This window comes from Rhodamnia argentea, chromosome 9, assembly GCF_020921035.1.
Source record: "Rhodamnia argentea isolate NSW1041297 chromosome 9, ASM2092103v1, whole genome shotgun sequence".
NCBI lineage: Eukaryota > Viridiplantae > Streptophyta > Magnoliopsida > Myrtales > Myrtaceae > Rhodamnia > Rhodamnia argentea.
In genome coordinates this window covers 1,339,504-1,356,017 of record NC_063158.1, presented here as the reverse complement: position 1 = coordinate 1,356,017, position 16,514 = coordinate 1,339,504, and the positions used below count along the sequence as shown (strand labels likewise).

Genomic DNA, 16,514 nt, shown 5'->3' with positions numbered 1-16,514 from the left:
TAGCCGTGCCCCCGCGTAATTAACACGGTCTTAATTAATCATCGAGATATGTGATTTTGAACATTATGGGATTGAAGTGGGGTGCCTAATCATTTTCGTAAGCAACAAGATGAGACGGCGGCCATACTCTGATTAGTCAAATTAATAAAAAGTCCAATGGGTACGGGGCGGACTTAAACGAGCCATCACCATGTGAACATGACGATCCGATTGGAGTTTAAGGAACGCGGAGGATTCGTTCGATTTCTGGCTTCGAGCTCGTTACGCAAGCGCGTGTGTGGAGAGGGAGGACCCGTTCAACTTCAACCCCCCAAATTAAAAATACATTAAACTTGAAAAGAATGTATCTCCCCCAAAATCATTAGAATGAGTCGAATTTCGTTGTTTGTTGACCCAACAACCACGGATTGTACAGTTGGGTTCCCCTCTTGGGAATATGAACGTCTTCATGATCATGACCATGCAACTATGCAAGAGACATGCTTAAAAAAAGGAAGAAGAATTGTCAAACAAAAAAAAAAAAAATGGAGTTGGTGCTCATGTCCCCGCACGGACGAATTCTATAGAATTTCATATTCTGCGCTTCCCTTTTTTTTTTTTTTTGGGGAGGGGGTCGAAAAAGAACTTCATTCCCGGAATTAAAGGTTCTTACATAAAAGCCCAAGAAGGAGCATCGGCACGAAGAAAGTCCCAAAGGGATTGAGGCGGAGATGAAACTCGAAAAGTCGGAACACAAATTTTTTTCTGTCTTTTTTTTTTTGGCCGCATCCGGAGCACGATTTGAACGGTGCGATTTCGATAGCGAATCTGCCACCCGATTAGTAGGCTACCGAGATGTTTTGATGACGAGCCAAGATGAATTGGGCTTTGAAATAGATGAGATATTTTATGAGATCGAAATTCATTCATTGAAGAGGGGACTCTTGCTCATGCGAACGGAAATAAAAGGAAAAACGAGAAGGCATGCAATATCAGCGCCGAGGCATTCCCGTTTTTAGCCGTCTACACAATTTTAACGAATCATCAACTGATTTAAGTACGTGAAGTCCTTGATAAAGACTTGTAATTGAATTCCATGGGTTCCTTTTCTCCGTGGCTACTCTTCTATCTTGCTTTTGATTTTTTTTTTTTTATTCTCGACTCTCGTATTACCGCAAAGAATTCGAATTATTCCGGATCAAACCTGTGGGATATAGTTAGCGACGAAGGGGTGGATTTATGCGTATGAATTAGGTGTGTGACTTATATTTGATTTCAATACCACTAGCGAATAAAGTCATAAACCTATTGCTATTGTGTCAATTCAATCCTAAATCTTTTTTTTTCCCGATTGAGTCCTAAAATTTTTGTAATTGTGCAAATTCAATCCATTTGATCGGCCGGTGATGACGTGACAATTTTAAATAATATTTGATATTTTTTTATAACTTGTTTCTGTTTTTTTTATTTAACTTTTTTTTTTTTTTTTGGTTTGGCAAGATAGCCCTACTGGCCAAAAGCCGAGGGCCGGCGAGGGTCGCGTCCCTCACCCAAGTACGGCTTCCATGGCGATTGCTTGCAACCCTTGTCATCGTCGGTCCCTAACCTTGTTAGTATTCGACGCACAATCAAGTTGAAATAAAACTTAAAATGAGAGATAAATCAAGACATGAGATTTTATCTTGGTTCATTCTTAAATTAGGGTTACGTTCAATAGAGGATTTCATTATAATTAGGACCTCGCACCTTTCGTTACATCATTTAATTTCAAGTGAAAAAAAGTATATATAACGGTAGATATTCACGAGCCAAAACTCAAACTACTAATGAAGAATTACGGACTTAAATCATAAAAGCTCTCTGATATCTAGGGAGCGCCACTCTCTTGAGACACCCGTCGGGTCGGCTCTCCCGAACCCTCACCCGCTCAACGTGGAGCGGGACCCATGTGCTTTTCTGTCTCACAAGAGAATGAACCACACCCTAATAGACCTTGTCAACCCTAGGCATGTGGCCCGCATGGCTGCCTGCCCAAACCCTTAAAGAAAAAGTAAAAAAAACAAAGAGATAGGAAAAAATTATTAAAAAATTCAAATGATTAAAATATTATTTAAAAATTGCCATGTCAACGCTGGGAGGCCAAATGAACTAAATTGGCATAATTGTAAAATGTTTAGGACCCAATCGATAAAAAAAAATAAGTTTTTAGGACTGAATTACAATAGATTATAATAAATTTTTTTTTTTTGATGATTTTCCCGTGAATAATGCGCGCCCGCTTGTTCAGGAAATTTTCGCGGTATTTTCATGTGCAGTATTCACTTCGGATGTACGTAATAGCTCAAAGCAATTTGTTACTTATCCTCCTTGAATGAACCGAGTAACGACGTTCAACGATGGGATCCCTCGCAACGACCGCAATGATTGTATCTGTATCTGTATCTGTCAAATTGATGTAGTACAAAGACAACTCATTATACTTAAATATTGGGTGTTACAACCTCTCCTTTCGGTTTTCTGCCCAAGTCCCACCGCATCAAAACGATCAGATTTCTAGTTACAACCCCAAGCAATTGCTAGGTGAAACTAGTGATGGAACTACCAAATGGCTGAATAAACTGGTCGCAACGAGCATGGGGCGGTCCAAGCGGAAGCATTGTTCGTCTTGCTCGATTAGCTTTCTCTTGGGAAGCGTCTGACGGGGCCTATCTTAAAGTAAACGCTGATAAGAAGGACTGATCAGACAGCGAAATTATAATTATAGCTATGAGATGGATTGCCTTGACAACCTTGCGCCAATCCCATTTGCTTGAGGAGGAATCAAATTGCATGCTTTGCGAGCACTTTGAACTATTTTGACAAGTAACTTGCCTATGCACCCTCAATCCGATCCATTTGTTGTTGTAAATTAGAGATATCAAATAGGTGGGTCGGATCAAATTTAGGTCGGGTCGAATGTGGTCCAACCCATATTGACCCATTTAATCATTTTTAACTCATATTCATGCAATGAAAATTCAATGATCCATACCCGACCTGACCAACACTCGACCCATACCCGACTCAATCCATATTGACGCCTCCCGCCTTTTCCACAGCAGCTGCCACCCGCCCGCCCTATTCAAAGATTTCCCGGGAGAATTGATCAGGAACAGGTTCCCCAATCCAACTACATTGCCTCTCTCTCCAGCTCCTTCTCCTTCTGCCGGTTCAATCGAGCTGCTTCTTTCTCTGTGTCATTAAAAAACTATTGCACCCAATAAGCGAAACTCGCAGCAGGAGACTTGTTAGAAAGTTTATCTGTTTTTCTTGCTTACGAAGACGCTGAAGTTGCTAATTACCTCTAAACTCAGATAAGAAAATCGACACATTCTTCGTCATGTCATGCTTACGACACAAAAGCACACCGAAAACAGATAAATAATACGTCGGACTGAACAAATGGATTGTTTAAGCCGTCAGATGAAACTAAAAGCAAACACAAACGAGAAAAAGTTTGCCGTGACACACTACGAAACACCAGCCACGATCGTCGTTCTCGAGCTGAAACTGGAGGACATCGAGTGCCATAAAAAACTGATCGCTCTATGCCCTCCACTGACTAAGCATGCCTAAATCACTCCATACCCTCTCGAATTCTCAAGTACCCAGAAGCTCAATTACAGTAGAATCTAATCAGACATCCTTAGGGCCTGAAAAAGAAAAAAACACAGGGTGTCATAACCTCTAAAACATATTTTTGTGCTCAGACGAGGAAAGTCGCACCCGCAGCGAACTCGAAAATGAAGGCTGAGGCTGATGGCCGAGGCTGAGCTTTTCTGGTGATGGTGGTGGGAGAGAAACTTGGATAGAAGGAAAAGTGGCCGGTTGCGGTTGGTGGTGCGGTGATGATTACTGGAGCTATGTGAAAAGTTGACGGGTGCGCGTAACCAAACCATATTGACATTCCCGTAACCTTCGACCTCTCCTAACCTTAACTCGAACTTCGGGTGGTGGTGGCAGTGGCAGGCAGGGGGCTGCGGTGGCCGGGTGGTGGTGGGCGGCGGTTTTGGTTTCTGTCATTACAATGCTTTTATCTTTTAAATTGAAGCATAAGAGACGGTACGACTAAATTTCTTGCTTGTAAAGAGGTTGCCAATATCGATCATCATTTCTGGGACAGCGTTCACAAACATCCCGTGATTATAAGTAGTTGCTGTGAGGAAGAACTGGCCGAAAGAGAGAACCGCTTGGCGCCTGTTTATATCGCATAATCAAACGAGATTGCATGTCTTTCAGAGATCAGAGTACACCATGAAAAGCCTCTTTTTGTTTGCTGAATTGAAGCTTGGGATATCAACTTTTCTACACTTCCAAATGATGGTGCCTATAAATCTCCCACCTCCTTTCATTGGCACAAAGCAGAGGACAGCATCTAGTATCCATGATTCACCAATCACCCCCTTGAATGTTCCTTTTTTCCGCCCTTCTAAACGTGTGACTTTCTCCTGTAACTTTCGGGTGCAAGTACATTAGAACCGCAGAGTTTATGTTTCTGTACCTTAGTCCACCACGTCACTACTGAAGAGCTTGAACTGGTTGGCATCAAGAATTAACTTCCTTATGGAAGAAAATGCGCCCATCAGTCCTGCGCCGGTGAAGACAATGATGATCGACATGTTGATCAAGTAGGTTAAGGATGATTTCGTTGGCTTGAATGTCATGTTATAGAGAACCATTGGAAGAACGAAATCTAGAGGGATGAAGCCAATAGCTCCCACGACACCGTTGATGTCCCCAAAGAAGGGAAGCATGGCCGCCATGAACCCGCAAAACACCACGTACAAAGTCCGAAGAATTATCCTAGGAATAAGGTTGCGCCAGGCGAATATTCCTTGCTTCACATCGGCCGATTTGCTTTCCATGATCTCGTATGCCACTTGAGAGTAGACCTGTTTCCAGGCCCTTGGAGATGAGTTTAGAAATTCCAATCAAATGGAGTACACTACTACTACTACTACTACTACTACTACTACTACTACTACGAGTGATTACCAGGCCAATTGCAAAGAGCTGTAGCAGGACAAAAACCACACCGAGGCCGAGAACCCAAGTCGGAGCTAAAGCAGGTCCGTTATCTGGCAATAGGCTTTTGAGTATGTTTGAGTTCGATTTGTTGCCAAAAACCAAGTACCCAGACACGGCAGCAGAATAGAATGTGACAAAGATCACTGCATAGCACATGAGAAGGCCTTTTACCATCTTCCCAGTCACAGGTGGTGCCAGAGTTGCCTGCAATGAAGCATAACAATTCAGAGCAGAGTTCTTGTTTCTAACAGCCAATGGATATGAACATACATTACTAGATAACACGATATCGTCAACATGTCTTTTTAGTACTAGATGCTTCCTAGCCCATAATTCAAGCTTTCTACACTTGCATACTTATGGCGATTTTAAAAGTTGAAACAGAAGTTGAGGTTTACTTGTATTTCTGGCAGTATACCGTTCCCATAAATGGCAGCTATAATGGATATGGAAGTGAAAGCGCTAAAAATCCTTGCAGACTCTGAAGATTCCAAGGAATAGTCTCTTGGAGGGGCATTCTTTGATAAACCTGCAAGATGTAGAAGTTGGTTAGATGGCCAGAATGGAAAAACAATAGTCTGCTTTAGGAATATTGCTGCCCCTTTTATGATTTCTATGTGGAAAAAGGTTAAAGAACTGATTTATCCCATAGCCAACTCGTGCCTGTACAAAATTTGACCTCCATGAAGAACATAAATGTCAAATTTTTACGGGGTTCAAAGTGAAATAGTAAATGTGGGAAGCTGGAAGACTAGTTTCCAAGGGTGATCTTTGACGTAAAACTGTAGATAAGACTGGCCTCCCCGCTCAGCCATGCATTCATTGCGCTCTACGGGGAAGACTGGACAGTCAAGTTCTAATTCCTTCTCTCATTTGACCTCGAAGGAAGTATGCAAGTGGATGAAAGCTCCACAGGAGTCCTCCAACACGCCATGCATCTTATTCAGAGATGGGGATTATAGTTCTAATTTAGAGATTTTCACGCAGATTTCACTTCATAATGTGACTGGTAGTGTCAGCCGAAGATGCCTAGAAATGCGGTTTCAGGATTTAACAGTAACTTCTTGTACCCATCTCAGAAATTTCGATCTTCTTTCAGTTTTTTTTACGGGTTAAACCAGAGAAGTTAGAGGTTTTGTGATATCAAAAAGGTGTTCCATGTCCATGTGCGACATTTGTTCAATTACCAATCAAGTATTGATATCACTAGTTTTTGTTTTGAGCTGCTAAGAAACATTTCACCTTCCTAAAGTAGTGGCTCTAAAAAAAAAAAAAAAATTATTTGTTTCTCAGCAATGTTAACACCGACAAGAAGCTAAAACATATGCAATTTGATTAAAGCACGAAAAACATGGATTCAATACCTGCGTGAACACAAGCACCAACTACAATGAAGGTATATCCCAAGCTGAGAAGCAGCGAACCCAAATTGAGGTGCCTGAGAGAGTGGAAGGTCGGAAGCTGGGAGAGAACTATCATGACCACCGTCACCATTGCTATGAAGTCGTACAGTTTTAGGGACCCATTAGGAGAAAGGTTTGAGTACACGATCTTGTACGGTCCAAACAGAAAAAAACAAAGTTGTAAAAAAATAAAATCCATCTGTCTCGGTGTTGATACAAGAAAGAAGATCAATACAGCAGACAGTGAATACATCTAAATCATGAAACATTCCTGCATTAACTTTTTTTCCGGGAGACTCGTGAAGAGCCACATTTATTCGAAAACATCGAAACGATCCATTTTTCACGAAGGCTTGTGAAAATGGCAAAAGTGTCACGAAACTGCATTACACTGGAGCAGACATAGAACAATACCTGAAGGCATTCTCCAGCCAGCAGAATCGCCCCAATTCCGATCCCGGTGTTGATGGCAGTTTGTATGAATATCACAAAGTAAAACATCCATCCGGATCCTATACACAGCAAAAGGCAAGACCATAAGATCTGTATAGATCAGAACGATAGCAACAGCATTATTTCCGCAAGTAAGAAGGAATTTACCCATGAGAACTTCATCCATATGGCAAAGGATCCATCATCTTAATTGTCTAGAACATGGATGAATTAACTTATCAAATTTGACCCAACTGGAAGGCCTAGTTATAGTACACTACATTAATAGGGGTGTCAACGGGGCGGGTCTCAGCCAGCCCGAGCCCGAATTATATATGTCCGAACTCTTCGGGCCGGGCTGGGTCGGGTCAGGTCGGATTCTTCTTCTTTTTTTTTTTTTTTAGAATCAAAATCACTTGATAAGCCTGTCGAATGAAATAATATATAAAAAGAAAAAATGAAAAGAAAGTAAATTACAAAGAAAACACCGGTGTCAAAAAAGCCAGAGCCGACCTGGCCCGAGCCTTACATGGACAGTACCTGAAGGCCGGCATGAAAAGGCCCGAAAATTGGGTGAATTTTCGGGCCGGGTCGGGCCAGCCTGGGCTTTTTTTACACCGCTACAGTAATACATGATCCATCAGAAGCGTCTCTCTCCGAAGAATCGACAACGGACTCGCCACGACCCACTATAGCCATGGGCCTTGGGCCACCAACTCCGACAAAATATGACGCAGGCATTACGAATGAAGGAACGAGGAAAAGAAAAGTAGCCACCAAATACGAAAGTCCACCTCCAACTCGACAAAGGAAAAAGACAAAAAGAGATAAAGATAAGGAGAATGATGAAAGTCCAGACCGTTGGCCAACGTGTCCGAATCATCCGTGCAGGCGTTTTTCACGGCGCTCATAACGCCGATCCACATGCCGAGGTCCATAAAACTTGTCGACCGTCAATTTGATAATGATCCTCTTTCGAGAAAAAAAAAAAAAGAAAGCAACCAATTTACTTTTACAATGTCATTTATATGATTCTATAATGCCCAAACTAGAAACTACGCATACTATCTGTCAAATAAGCATCATTATTTTCACTTGTTATAGTCCATAAAATCTACATTAGAATTTAAATCGGAGCCTTGTTTTTCTCGTTTTAGATGTAATAATCAAGATAGTGTATTATGCACGAGAAAATGGTCAATATAGAAAATTTTGAGAACAACCCAACTAATACCCGATAATTTAAATGGGATGAGCTAGATATGGGCTTGCAAAATTTTCAGAAATTAGCATACCCGATACCATCGACATATATTGTTTTGGTGTATAGATTTGCTTAAAATTAAACAAATAAGAAAAATACGCGACTTTCAACATATCAAAATTTTCCGGTGAGTTCTAACTTAATTAATTTCTGGACGTTAGTTATGCTCGTTTTTTCTACCACGAGTCTTAGCCAAGTGGCAGAATGCCTGTTTCTTTGGTTTTTTTTTTTTTTCTTGTTTCCGAACATTAACAAATGAATAAGACAATTTAAAATACTGCATAAATTCTGACAAATAATGAAGAGGTCATACGTGAATTTAAGTATTAACGTTGTATACTGTATAAATACGAAGTGTTTTGAAATTTTTAAATAAGCAAAAACGTGCGATGACTCGCTCGTGATTAATTAATAAAAAGAAAGTGAAAAAAGAAATTCGGTTACCAGGCAGGATCGAAACCGAACCCCTGGTAACCGAATTCGCTACAAAGCGGGGATCGACATTTGCGGTAACATGAGGCACAAGAAACCAGCGCGTCGAGATCATCGCCTCTCATGGCCTCGAACGAACCGGTCGAACTTGTCCAGCGGAAGAATCGATTGGTTACTAACTTTACCTAGGACGTCGGCGGCGAGCTCGCGGAAGCGGATGTGGCGGCGGCCTTCCTTCTCGCAGTGCTCCAGCACCTTGGACATGAGGAAGTAGGAGTAGAAGGTGACGATCCCCATCGCGGTCAGGCAGAGCATGCCCAGCCCCCACCCCAGCCCCCGGAACGCGTACGGCAGCGTCAGTATCGTCGGCCCCACGATCGCCGTCGTCAGATGGAACCCCGCGTGCCACCACTCCCCTGTCCCAAAACACGAAGGGATCGAAACTCGATTCAGTATCTTCTCGATCCGGCGAAAAGGGGGAAAAAAAAAAAAACATGATACGGAGCGAGCGTTGCATTGGCGGTCATCCAAGCGACGTCGATGACCGCCGTGAACAGCGAGCTTGAATGGTTTTAGAATGAATCTGAAGCGACCGCGAGCAGTGGCTACCTTTAGACTCGAGGACGAAGGTGGCTCCGGCGTCGGTCTCGCGGCGGAGCTCGGGGAACGAGTCCTGCTTGGGAGGGCTAGCCATTGTTGACGTCGGCTATGAAGGACTGAGTACCGTTGACGGGGAGAGAGAGAGAGAGAGGAGGGAGAGTTATAATAAGCAAGCAAAGCTAGTGATGGAGGGTGCGCAGGTTTAAGTAGCGTGCGCCCACGGCGCAGTGTAGAAGCCGGTGTAGCGGGAATCGAGCCACGCGCGAATGGTGTGAGAGTGAGAGGAATATGTGCTTAGCGATATTTTTAATTTTTTTAATTTTTTTTTTTTTTAAAAGGGAGGATCGCCCTCTTTAGATGCGATCGAATCGCTCTCTCTAGACATGGAAAAACAGGCTTGATTTTCCAAATCTTTTGAAGTGTAATTCGGCAGATTTGATTCAATTTGAATGGAAGCATAGGCCCACATCGTCAAAGTGAGAGAGTGGAATTAAGAAGACCACACCACCACCACCGAAGACGTATTCAAAGATTTTTCTGTTCACGCCGAAATTCGTTAACGTCACAAGTTATCAACGGAGAACATGTAACCCATTAGGGTGGCCGGGTCGATGTAATGGAGTTCGATGTAACCGCAACTATCGAGATAATGTGTATATTGCAGCATCCGGTAACCTTTTATTAGATTTGGAAGTTATTCGTGGATTTAAATTCAGTAAGCATCTGTGTAACAGTGTGCTCTTTGTAAGACCTCCCTAATAGATTACGGAACTCAACGTTTTTATGTAAATTCATCAATTGTCGTCACTTTCTTACGATGTACATCGATGGCGACGATTCTTTTCCGGCATCGTGCTTTTAAATTCTTTTGCCATTCTATCCTCCTTTTTGTAGGGTACAAGGAACGAGTTAGTGGTCATTGTTGCGGGCACGAAACGGAGAGACTGGAGTGGCGTGACTGGAGGAGTGTTTTGATTGATTGCGTCCTAATTATGTTTTAAGTCCTAAGATAAGACGCCACCCCCCCACACACGAACTTGGCCTACGAACCTCCCAAGTTCGGATGCGTTACATGAAGATAATCACGCATCTCCTCGAAGCCTTTCGTCATTATGTTCTAATTAAGACAAAGTTTCTTGTCTTAACCTCAACATGTACGAGGAGGGGACGGGGAAACACGTAGCCAAACGGGGAGAATTCTGAAAAGAAGGGTGTAGGCAATTGGAGGTAGAATCTCATTATCTTATCCCCCCACCCCCACGAACCGATTCTCTTCACTTTTATCACGTTAAGCAACTCCTTAAGCTGCGTCTCCGTCTGTTTTCTTGGGTAGAGAATAAAGGAAAAAGCTCCGTTTCACCTTTTGGATGGACCTTCTTTGATAACTAACGGAGACCTAAATAGGGTCCATCCTATAATGTCTCAGGAGGACACCTGGAGTATGCAAACTTCGTATGCAGATCATCTTTTATGTCCATGTCGGCCCGGCTCCAGTGTACATCACCTCGACCCCGACCCACTCAGTTCATTTTTGTTTGTCCTTGCACAGTCCGTCTGGCGTGCGGAAAGGGAAAGACACTTGATGACCGTGTTGATTGAGCACCCTTTTGGATTGATTTCTAAGAAATGTTACAGTTCAAAAGATCAGATCATCACGAGATCAACACCGCAGGACATTGGAAGTATTCCATGGTCAGTATCTCGGTTGAAACAACCTGAGTCTAGTGAAACTCAGAATCAAGTACTGCAATCGCATAAACCACACGGTGCAATACAACTCCATGCCATTCCTTTCGCCAATAAAACACCATTTCTGTTAGATTCCAAAAAGATGCTCTCTTTGTACCATCAAACGGATAAATTCCTTGACTGGCCATTTGGTCTATGTAATAACCTCACTATAATGGGAGAGCTGAAGGAACTAGAACATATTCACAACCATTGCAATACATCCACAGACTGCGAACTCCTGCCGAGTGCGCATCACGTCAACCTGTTGCGTGCATTTACAAGTTCACCATTCTATCGATTAGATCTCGGGCTTTGCTGCTGTGGTTCAACTTGCATTCACCGCAATTTCCATTATCAAGTCGTTCCAAGTGTCAATAGGCCCTGGCAAGCACCAGTGCAAGCAGTCATTCTGGACTTTGGCGTTCTTATCCTTCGAAAACGGATAAAACTCCCTGTAGGGACCCGGATGCCCGTCAGGCCTTGTCAGCAAGAGATTAGTGAAGTCGAGAAGCTTTAGATCCACGCCATTATTAGCAGCTATGGCTGATGCCTTCTTGTACTCGTTGAGTTCGATGTCACGGAGAACTCGGTTTACGTCCTTCAATTCGATCTCACCTTCTTTGACAGGAGCTGTTCTCCGGCAGGTCCCGCCGTTATGCCACTCCCCATTCTCAAAATGATCTGGTGTGGATGTGCGAAAAAATATCAGACCTTTGTGCTTAGATTTTGCTATGAAGTTCATCACGTTGTGCAGAGTCTTCCTGTAGGCAAACTCGAATCCAACCTCGGGTATGTCTTCTTTGTTACAGTTATGGCAGCCCACGGCTCGACCATTCTCATAGTATATCGAAGTTTTGAGAAACCATTTCCCCGTTGATATTATCATGTAATCCAAGTTTGGATACAAACTAGTCCAGTTCGTATCAAGCTTGTCCAGATGAAGCTTAACTTCTGATGTGGAGACGCCATTGTAGTCCTCGAAAATTGCCGCTTTTACAAGGAAAGGAGTCCAGATGACCGAGATGTTGAAGTTGTAGGAGGGGAAGTGCCATCTTCTCGATTTGTATTCTTTGTCATGGTAGACGTGTATCGGTTGTTCTACCTGAAAAATTTATTCACTGAGCTTGAAAAACAACAAAATTGGTTGACAAATTTCAAGAAGCGTAACATAACAATGAACAAAAGTCAGAGAACAGTGAATTTTCACTGATACACACCCAAAATCACGATGAAATATCTCCAAAGATAACTTCTCTCTCTCTCTCTCTCTCGCACAATGACAACACGCTCAATAAGCTTGCCCGTCTCTGTTTTTGTGTGTTAGCACACCATATCATGCACATTATGCAGTCATGGACTGAGAAACAAGGACAAGCAAAGAACGATACTGTAATCTGCAACTGCCTGATCTACTCAGAAAACATCTACTTACGGCACATTCTGAGGACAAACAGGTACTACCCTTTGCTCATCCGCCCGCCCGTCCAACCATAACATTCAATTGTATGCAGTCGCATTTCAAAGAAACTGAGAGGTCATGCCAAGATGAAAACATCCTACCAGTATCATTCCAAGAAAAGAATGATACTGTAACCTGCAACTGCCTGATCTACTCAGAAAGCATCTACTTACGGCACATTCTGAGGACAAACAGGTGCTACCCTTTGCTCATCCGCCTGCCCATCCAACCATAACATTCAATTGTATGCAGTCGCATTTCAAAGAAACTGAGCATTCATTCCAAGATGAAAACAGCCTACCAGATCAATTTTGAATAAAAACATAAGGAAGTGATCAAATTTCTAAAGTCTCAATATGCCAATTCAGCTTCCATCCTCAGACACATAAATCAACTATAATTTTTCTTTAAGCAAAAGCCTAGAATGTCTATAGATGATCAAGGACATTCTGTTTTCTCATCAGTAGATGACGTCCTAAAAAAAAGAGACAAAAATCTACACTACACTCTCTTTTCCGTCAACCTTTCGTTCATAGGCACAATCATCCTCACATGCGCAGGCAAGATGTAGCAAAGTCCGTCCTAAAGGATCTTGGTTTATCATCATGCTAATAAAGTTTGACCCATTTACACTGGTTGGAGTCCCATTTAAAAGAATCGGCAATACCACGATTGATTGATGCAGTGGGCACATCAACCCCAATGCCTATTGCTTATTAACAGGCTTTATCTAGCTTCAGTTGTCAGATGAGTTACAAGGTCGCAATCCAGAAAAGCAATATCCTGGAGTTTTTTTTTTTGTAAAGTAAGTGTGTACTGAACTTTTCAAAGGGCTAGGTACAAGTAGAAAACCGGACACAAAAACCATGAACCATGGATGGCACCATTATGTGCTAGAGAGGGTTCAACGGTGAGCCAACAAGAAAAACAGAATATACACTTGCATAAAATATTGAAGTTGCACAGGTACTATAACTGGACAGACATTGACCCGACAACCACCAATCAATGAAAATCATACTTGATAATCAAGTACAACCACCGCGATGTTGGATGACATTTGCACAACATTAATCCCAGAAACCAGCATAATACAAACAAGATGATGAATAACTTCATTCCCTGGAAAGGAACATCAGAGAATCAAAACAACCCCCCCTTCAAAATCTCTGTAGGCAGCAAACCTGACATCTAACTTTCGAGTAAAGAACGCTACAACTTACAGTTGAAAGCATGCATAGCAAAGACTGCACATGGTTACGAGAAATCGAATCACCAATCAATGCCCATGCCTTGTTCCTCATAAACTTGAGAAACCTCCGCCCGCTGAATGGTGGCAATTCGCAGTTTCTCGGTTTCCACCTCCAGTACAAATACCCTTTATCCGGCCTCCCATTCCCCATACAGTTTTGGTGAGTCTCGATGAAGGAGCAGCTCTGATTGGTATAAACTGGACTAGACCGATGTGGAATCCAATCCCCAGAGAAAAGATCACATTCATCTGAAAAAAATGTCGACATCCATTGGCAAACACCAAATCAGTCAAAAAATGTGAACTTTTCATGGGACAAATAAGAGGATTGCCCTTCAAAATCAGCTAAATGGAGATCAACCAAAAGAAGAATAGAGTTCACTGCCCACAAAGACTGTCTCTAAGCATTTCATCATTACAAGTTGAAATATTCACGACTGAAGCAGCCACGGTCAGTATCCCACAACAATTTAGGCAACTTTCCAGTTATATCTTGCTTCCCTTGTCCCAATTCAGCAACTACTCAGTAATTACACAACAAGAAAAGAGAACTGATGCAGACCAACAAAGAATACAAACCAAGAGCAGCAAGAAACACGACCTGCGCTAGCATTTTCATCTTCTGCACCTGTTGAGTCGAATTGAGGCGAGACTTCATCAGATTCAGTCGGCTTTGTCGCCTCCGATTTTTCGGCGACTGCGTTCGCCACATTGGGCGTCAACTCCTCGGATCTTGAGAAGAGAAGCCTAAACGCGAGACCCACCAAGAGAATCGAGACTGCTAGCTTCACCGCCAAATTACTGTGCTTGTTACGCGACGGCAGTCTCCAATTCAGCTTCATTTCCTTCTTCTTTGTCGCTTTTGCTAGCTCCCAGAATTGAGTCCCAGCTATTGGTTGCCCTCTTGCGAGCAGACTCAGAGAAAGAGAAGAACAGTTTTGTTTCTTGTAAGGACTTTATACGTGGGCTCCAGAGAGGGGAAAGAGTGAGATTAACTCAAGAAGACCAAGATCTCACGGTATCAATAATTCCCCGGGAATCCAGCTGTGATTGTTAAATCAAAGAAGACAAACAATTAAGACAGGAGAACGAGAGCGGGCGACCGGCACGAGGTGGTTTTGTTCAGGGACGTCGCGGTTTATGAACAGATCAATTTTTCGTACAAGATTGAGTTTTTCTTTGCTGACCGTTGTCCCAATACAGTTTCTAAATACGTTTCATGAAACAATTTCACAATTATTTCTAATGAAAGGAGAATAGTGTAATTTCATAACAAGTGTCCCAACTCCCAAGGTTCAAAACCCTTTAACACACTTGTTAAGCCTTATTGAATTTACTATTAGACATGTAAAAATTTCTATTTATGTTAGTCCCGTCAAACGGGTGGATCGGATCGAAAATGATCCAATCGAAATTGATCAGTTGCTATGCAATACAAATTTAGGTACCTACTCCATGCTTGATCCATATTTGTCCGGACCTAAGATCCATTTTTAGCAATATTTTTCCCTTTAAATTGTTGCCTTTGAAGAATGAACACATTCATAGACTGGCTCATCAACTTACAGTGAGAGAGCTCGAGGATCAGGCCATGGACGGGGATGTAAATATGATGGTGATAATGCGGCCTGAGCCACCCATAGATGATGAACAAGGTTCGTACTTGATTTTGGACATGGACGATGGATCTCTGTGTATTGGGCTTGATGAAAACCCAACCTACATTACTCTCGTAACGAAAACAAACCCATATTAATTAATCTTCTGTCGATTATTTTCTGAAATTACACGTCTAGACGAGCAAGTCATGGATTTTGCTACACAACAACATACTTGTCGAGCATCATCAATTGGATTAATCAAATCCTAAATTGCTAGAGCTCATTACCATCGACCATTTCTCGCGATATGGGGGTCACGAAAGTCAACGATTAGGGAGTACTTGTCGGCATATTCCTCCGGCGGAACTCCAAATAACCAATCTCTGAGAAAAGAGCTGAGGCTGCTGTTAAATGGGGTTGCTTGATTAACCCAACTTAGGCGTGCAATGTTTCTTCGTTCAACGAACGGATTCTAAACCGAGAGCCTGAAGAAGAAGACTTGCCGGACCGAGTCATTAAACCTGCGCATGAAGAGAAGCGTGTAAGCAAAGTAACATGGAAAACATACTCAATAGGTTCGCCAGCGATGGATTGACGTGTTCGGAGGTGTGCGAAGCCAGATCAAGCAGAAAGCAGAGTTCGTACCCATCTTCTCTTTGTTTCCCATGCTTATAGTGAGTTACAGATAGAGTTCGATAATTTCATCGTACTGATGGATGGAGTTCCGAAAATTTTTGGATAAATACCCTACATCTGAACTGAATTCTTTCTAGTTGCTCTGAAAAAATTAGGAGATTCTCTAGAACAAATACAGGGTTCTATTTCTGGCGACAACATGCTATGGGGTGGTGGTCCCGCTTATTGGATCAAATCAATATGCTCTAAGAAGAAATATTTGAATATCAACCTTGTCGATTTCACAAGCGCGCGATGCTGCAGAAAAATGAGTTCAGCTCCTTGAAGGACCACAGTAGATGGGCAGTGGGGAAGCCGGAGTTCGACGGCGGGGACGGAGGTGACGGCGATCAGTTGGGATCAAAGAGGAAGGAGAAGCTCGTGACTCACGATCATAGAATACTAGAATGACGATAAAAGGGGCAGAGAAGAAGACTAACGAAGAAAAACCAAGGTGGGCTGAGTTATATAACAAACCCACTAAAATCTATCTACCCTGGGTTTAATTCTTTAGAGCTTATCATGGCCTATATTTGAAATTTAAGGTTACCCATATATAACCCACTCTGATAAATGTGGGTTAATATATCGATTTGTGGCCCCATTTGACAGCCCTAAT

At 42.5% G+C, this 16,514-nt stretch overlaps 2 protein-coding genes and 1 long non-coding RNA gene across 3 annotated transcripts; 1 reads left to right on the top strand and 2 right to left on the bottom strand.

Annotated features, from left to right (window-relative positions):
* Nucleotides 1–4,188: 4,188 nt before the first annotated feature.
* On the bottom strand, nucleotides 4,189–9,340 carry LOC115740815 (probable GABA transporter 2). Its single transcript, XM_030674411.2, has 7 exons — nucleotides 9,187–9,340; nucleotides 8,763–8,993; nucleotides 6,864–6,961; nucleotides 6,411–6,597; nucleotides 5,445–5,575; nucleotides 5,014–5,250; nucleotides 4,189–4,910 (listed from the first exon to the last, which is right to left on the bottom strand). The coding sequence occupies exons 1-7, from the start codon at nucleotides 9,269–9,271 to the stop codon at nucleotides 4,521–4,523; spliced, it is 1,359 nt and encodes a 452-aa protein (XP_030530271.2). The 5' UTR covers nucleotides 9,272–9,340; the 3' UTR covers nucleotides 4,189–4,520.
* A 1,431-nt stretch (nucleotides 9,341–10,771) lies between these two features.
* On the bottom strand, nucleotides 10,772–14,632 carry LOC115740816 (protein trichome birefringence-like 24). The gene is made up of 3 exons (XM_030674412.2): nucleotides 14,221–14,632; nucleotides 13,591–13,868; nucleotides 10,772–12,010 (listed from the first exon to the last, which is right to left on the bottom strand). The coding sequence occupies exons 1-3, from the start codon at nucleotides 14,459–14,461 to the stop codon at nucleotides 11,234–11,236; spliced, it is 1,296 nt and encodes a 431-aa protein (XP_030530272.2). The 5' UTR covers nucleotides 14,462–14,632; the 3' UTR covers nucleotides 10,772–11,233.
* On the top strand, nucleotides 12,342–12,719 carry LOC125316629. The gene is made up of 2 exons (XR_007199748.1): nucleotides 12,342–12,442; nucleotides 12,641–12,719. It is a non-coding gene; the product is annotated as an uncharacterized LOC125316629 (long non-coding RNA).
* Nucleotides 14,633–16,514: the final 1,882 nt, after the last annotated feature.